The sequence below is a fragment of the Pundamilia nyererei genome, unplaced genomic scaffold, assembly GCF_000239375.1.
Source record: "Pundamilia nyererei isolate P.nyererei 1_Seehausen unplaced genomic scaffold, PunNye1.0 scaffold00002, whole genome shotgun sequence".
Lineage (NCBI taxonomy): Eukaryota > Metazoa > Chordata > Actinopteri > Cichliformes > Cichlidae > Pundamilia > Pundamilia nyererei.
Genome location: NW_005187403.1, coordinates 10,600,012 through 10,606,192, shown reverse-complemented (window position 1 = coordinate 10,606,192; position 6,181 = coordinate 10,600,012). Strand labels below are relative to the sequence as shown.

Sequence of the window (6,181 nt, the reverse complement as noted above, 5' to 3'; positions counted from 1 at the left end):
TAGTTTACATGCGGTACTTTTGTTACTGTCACTGTTTATTGTTCATCATCATGCACTGTTATATTGTTATATTGTTATATGTCCCTTACAGTATCTGTGGTCGTTCACGTGGGATGGGGCTATCAAGCGCACAGCTTTTATTTCAGTGTGTTTGTGTGCTACTTTTGTTGTATTAAACAAAGTCATTACACACTCCTTTATTAGCTATTAAATGTCACAAATTATTGAAATTACAGTAGCTGTATGTTCAAGTCAAACAATCGTTATCACTTTATCACTGGCCCCTCAGAGAGCTCTCACCCAAGATTTGTCATTTGGCCTAGTGTGCAGTTAATAAACCTGCGCTGTAGCCGCTTGGGGGCGTCGTATCTCGGTACTATTACAGACGCATTGTCGCCTTCCGTGCAATAAAATGGCAGATATGCCCATCGAAGGCGCCAGGTGAGCAATAAGACAGGCCAATTGAGACAGTTTGTATGATGTCTACACCTATTCACTAGCGCCAGGTTTGCTACATATTAACCAGACAATATACAAATATCGTGTCGCTGATAAATTCACGACACGAAGAGCAATATAGAGGGTAATCAAGGGATGTCGTAGTCTTAGTCTCTGTCCGAAAGTAACACACCTTCAGCACGCTGCCTCATCAGCAATGTCAGTTTCATGTGGCTCCTCTAATGCTGTCCTTTTCCTTTCCTTTCCTTTTACTAAACCGAAACCAAATTGCGGACCTGTTTGGCCAAAATGAACTTTTTCAAGATGCGATATTAAATCCAAAAATTGCTGGCCTGAAAACCCCCAAATTCTCATAGCTTGTAAAATTATTTCAAGATTTTCTTTTAAACTGCACCACCTTTCTTTCAGATTTCCACAAAAAGATTAATTCATAGTACATTTGTAAAACTCTAGCTTGCATTAGACGTCAAGTGAGACCCATAAAAACGGCGCTGAATTACACCGTGAGGCCTCTTATCCAGGTAGCCATCCCAGGTTCTGACTTATCTTAATTTGACTTTTTGAACACAGCCTAGAGAGACTTCACTCACCTTTACAAAGTAATCAAAAACATGGTGGCAGAGATTTTTGGGACTGTATCGCACAATCCCAGCCAGGCCGGTATGCGAATTTAATTGCGAATTGTAGTTTAAAATAGTTCTCCGCTGTATTGGATAAAACGAGAAAAAAAGAAGAAAGAAAAGAAAAGAAAGGCATTTCGACATTTTATTGAAACTTTCAAGAACACGATGTCGATGTTGTAAACTAGACATAACTCCAATACAACATAACCCACTGACAACTTAAGAAACACAAAAAGAAACCTTCATTTTTTCGAGTATGCGGCACTTTTAAGATCAGACTCGCAAAGTATGTTAACAGAAAGATTGTCCACTTTTTTCACACTTCAACAGCACTTTTTTTCTTTTAAAAACCCTTCTCCAAAAATAATGTATACGTTTTTTCAAGCCATTGGTGCAGTGCGTTGTCGTTTTTTCATTCGTCTTAAACAGTAGGACTTCACACACGAGGACAGGTGAAAATACAATGGCACATGAGTGTGAATAACTAGCTCAGTGGATATTTGGGAAGGGGGTAAATTCCATATTTTAAATGGGGTATAAATGCAGATGGCAACAAAAAAGGATAATAGTCCACAAACTATCTTTACACAGGTATATCGACAATAAATTAAGAACAGATCCCTAAAAACAAACTACTCAGTTGTATTTACAAGCAATAACAATATGAAATAATTACATAAATATTTTATATATTCCTATTTACAGCGATGATCAATACCACCTTTCATTTTCATTTCTTTTTTCTTTTATATTTACTTTAAATTCCTGCTTCCCTTTGCCTGCATGCCTGGGTCACACACTTGTCTCGGAGCACCAGTCATTTTAGAATCGGCCTAATCTCATAAAAAAAACGCATGAAGAAAAACTAATTTTTTTCTTTTCTTTCTTTCTTTCTTTCTTTCTTTCTTTCTTTCTTTCTTTCTTTCTTTCTTTCTTTCTTTTTTTTACAGTTCATAACCTAATTGAAAAGAAAATTTTATGAATACCTGATAATTATATTCAAATGGAATATCTTCCCACAATTTTTCGTTTAACTTTTTTTTAGTGTTGAAATGACATTCGGTTTATTTTAGAGGGCATGCAACGTTTTCAATGAATTAAGAGCGTACAACAAAATACAGCAGTCTTTCAAAGGTAGGTCAAACGGTAGTGAATGCAGATAAGTCAAATCAAATCAGAGTGCATATTGAAAAAAAAAACACTTCACCCCCCATGTGTGTACAATAACGTTAGGAGACAGGACACAGCAGCAACTTCTCCTAAATCTGTAAGTCACACCCATGCCAGCGATTCAGTTTCAATACTTGTACGGTATTCATATGACAGGATACGAGTGATGTTTAATTTAACAAAAAAAAAAGAAGAGCAAGAGAAAGAAATATACAGATCAGATGATTATTAAACAAAGTGCATTTCAGAAACGAAAAAGGTCCAACAGTTCACGGTTTGAGCTTTTCTTTAAAAAACAACAACCCTGCATTAGTCTACGAGGGTCAGTGATGTCATCACCTTCAATGTGTCGATGTGTTTCTCTTTTCAAGACAACAAAACACCCCATAAGAAGCAGATTTGAAAACAAACAAAAAAAATCCTAGGGGGACCCGCTCCGTGGCCTGTCTTGGTTTGAGTCGAGTCCACTGACCAGGCGCTGAATGCTCTGAAGCTCGTTGGCCGCGTCTTTCTCCGTGCAAGTCTTTGGGGACATGGAGACCGATCCGGAGGATATTGTGGACGAATGACTGGTAACTTCCGACGTGGAATCCAGGGTGACAGCGGACACTGGGCTCGCTGGTACGATGCCTTCCCCTTTCAGCTCGGCCCCGCCGCTGGCCATGGAGGGCATGGCAGTGGTGAGCAGCGTGCTGTCCGGTACCGTCATCGGGAGAGAGTAGGGGCTGTACCTGAGTCGGGGACGGACTGCGTTCAGGAAAGGGTGTCGGTGCACTGTGGAGGAGGCAGCAGACGAGGCTGCCGCGGCTGCTGCCATGTACGTGTACGGATAAGGGAATAAATTGCCAAAGGGAGACATGGCAATGCCCTGCGGGTAAATGGGAGAAACTGAGAGTGAGCCACATATCACACCGCTGATCACACCATTCAAACACTTCTAACAGAGTAAAACAACACGTGAGCCTCCCAAAAAAGAGGGGGAAAGGCAAGAGAAATGCATTTGAGTTATGATTTTCCCAAAATTTAAAAGCTTCATTTTATCACACTTCATCGAATCTGCTTGGAGATTTTACGTTCACTGATCCAGAACGAGGATTTGACTTGTAAAGATCGTAGTAACTTCCATGCATTACAAAATATTCAGCCGGAAAGCTTTACGATCCACTCTAAAAACACATTTTGCACTTGTTTAAGAATTAAGAAAAATCGGGTTCCCTGATACTTCCGCTAAAGAAACCATAAGGCTTGCTTTGATAATAAATACGGGAAAAAGACACTTTGTTGTCTATTAAAACATAATGATCTTTCCTTATTTGAGTCATACGGTTTTTTATTATTCACCATTGTGGCTCTAAAATACTAAAATTATAATAATAATGACCTTTTATGAAAACAAAACTAGCAGAAGAAATGTTAAAAAGCTTTTTGTAAGGTTGCCTCAAATCCAGCCTTTTTTAACCAGACATTGTTACTCTAGAATTAACAACAAGAGTCCAAAGTGAAATCTAGTAAAACCATGCCCACGACACCGTGCTCAGTCAAAATACAGCTGCATGACTTCACTTCGAATATTAGCCCATTTGGCCTTAAAACAAAATAAACAAACCCCCGCAAGAACAATACAGCCGCACACGCACAACCACACGCACACTTTCTCAAATCGTGTTCACGCTAACTTGTGAGCATTAAATGCATAGTATTATCTCACACGATATTAAATCTGGGCCTAGTCGGCTGTGTTGAAATGCCAATCACATGTTTGCGCAAAGCTGGCGGTAGGCCCACAGGCCAGAGAAAACGGGTTTTACCTGTGATGCCAAGACGTGTTGCTGCAGATGAAAGGGCAGACCTGGCGCCCCCGTCAAGCTTTGCGGAGGTGATGCCATACTAGCTGTGTCCATGGTGCTCACCCCTCCCGTGGACACGGCTGTCAATAGTGGTCCCATGCCTGCGGCCATGTTTGAGAATGCGCCCCCCATGTTGAACTGACTGGGGTGCAAGAGAAACGGATGCGCGCTCCCTAGGTGATTAAAAAACTGTTGTCCTGTTAGGCCTGTAGGAAATCCAAAATTATGCAGGTGGCTGTGACCTATGTGTGCGCTGTCAGTCTGAACGGTCAAAGGCATGAAACTGTCCTTGCTTATTGACCTACATTCGTCCGTTTTGGGATGGTCCTGGTTCGGGCTCTTGAGTTCTTCTCCAGAGCGGGTGGTACTGGAGATAACAGTGATGGGGCTCTGCCGTGAGTCTGCCTGGCTTTTCTCAGTCCTGGGACCGCTTTCGCGGGTCCTACTAGTAGAGTCACTGTTACTGAACGGATGCCCTTTAGCTGGACTCGCTTCGTGATCCTTCCCGTCCTCTGTGGTGGTGGAAATCTTGCTGGAGTCCGGACCATCTTTATTGTGTCCATCTTTGCTCTCGTCGTCGCTATCCTCATCGCTGTCGCAGAAGTCTGTAAGTAGGAGGAGTAGAATATCAGTTTCCCTTTCGCACATGGGTGAATCATGGCAATAATAATAACTCCTACTATCTGAGGTAGCCCGCTACAGCTGACCCTCAGAGGTCGAATAGAAAACAAACACGCAGGACATTTATTGCACAATAGGAATCCACACCGATGAGGTTTATTTGCATTGCTTCCAATAATAGATGGCGGTGTGTTACACATTCTCACATGGCCCTTTTTGAGTATTTTAATGTTTCTTTTGCAAATTGCTCCAAAACAGCTGTAGCAGACACAACAGCACCAACTATACTGTGGCTAATCCTTGTTTAATTGTTTATTGTTAATCTGAACGAGACGGTAATTGTAGAGACTTTCCCTATCAATTTTCCTCATGTAAATGATCAGCTATTCATTCATAGCTTGGCTTCGCAGATTTAATTGAACACATTACGTTCAGCTACCCTGAAAAAGTCTTGGCATAGTGGAAATTTTACGAGTTGACACATAACTTGTGATCAGAGCTGTGACCAGTGGTGGGGTCTGTCAGCCTACCTTTCAGGTGTGGGGGGCCCACTGTAGACACTGCAGGGGACGAGGCCTGGCCGAAACACTTAAAAGAAGGCTGCTCTCCAGAGGAGTCGTCTGAAGCCCCGTTTTCCTTTTTCTGATGCTCCTCGTAGGAACGCATGGATTGCAGGGCCAGCTGTTTCCTGCGCGCAAGTAGCTAGGTTATTATAGGTGGTAGCCACAGTTCAGGTTAAAAAACATAACAAATAATGTAGAAGCTTAGTAAGATTATTTTTATTCAAAAGATTTATGACTTTAGAATTAGCCTATAGATTTAGAGTAATCTTGTGAAGAGTCGGACCCCCTGCGGTTAATGTGGAAGCTTAGACGTAGTTTTAATCCAGCAAGATCACTGTCTGTCTACATGTAGCCTAAATGCAGTAAGTCTTTTCGCCCTTTATTTTCACGTATATTCCCGTTTTTCCCTCTAGCTTACCTCTTTTCCCTTCTCCCATTGCCCGTGTCACGGAATCCTTTAGCAAATGGATTATGGTCGATTTTCAGCTGCGTTATCTGAAATAATTGAAACTGTGTGTAAATAACAGTAAATAGGAAAGGAAACATCCCTAAAAGTCATTCAGTGCCGCTTTAAGCCAGTTATTGTTCCAACTTTACAAGACACAATGATCACTGGTCCCAAAGGCCAAAGTTTTGTGGAACTTCTCTTTGGGGGGTTTTAGAGGTAAAACACGCGATAAACAAAAAGACGCATGAACACAAAGGAAGCAGCAGTCCTACTATTGGCACGTTTCTCCACGAGTGTGAAGTATGCAGCGTTGTTTGTGATTTTTGCAAAACTTTATTCACTCACCACTTCCCCTCCAGCTGGCAGTGATAGAACTGCAGATGGGAGGGCAGATGTGGTGCCAAGGGGTTTCCAGCTCTTCCAAAGAGCCACTGAGACGATTTTGATTTT

The 6,181-nt window shown here is 41.7% G+C and overlaps 1 protein-coding gene across 2 annotated transcripts in view; it reads right to left on the bottom strand.

Annotated features, from left to right (window-relative positions):
- Positions 1 to 2,343: 2,343 nt before the first annotated feature.
- tbx3a (T-box transcription factor 3a) overlaps positions 2,344 to 6,181 on the bottom strand; it is a 7,512-nt gene continuing 3,674 nt past the window's right edge. For both annotated transcript variants that reach the window (XM_005720503.1, XM_005720504.1), the window contains exons 4-7: positions 5,702 to 5,778; positions 5,251 to 5,408; positions 4,061 to 4,704; positions 2,344 to 3,120 (exon numbers count right to left, since the gene is read on the bottom strand). In XM_005720503.1, coding sequence (XP_005720560.1) covers positions 2,674 to 3,120; positions 4,061 to 4,704; positions 5,251 to 5,408; positions 5,702 to 5,778 — 1,326 coding nt within the window. In that variant the 3' untranslated portion in view covers positions 2,344 to 2,673. The remainder of the gene's footprint in view (positions 3,121 to 4,060; positions 4,705 to 5,250; positions 5,409 to 5,701; positions 5,779 to 6,181) is intronic.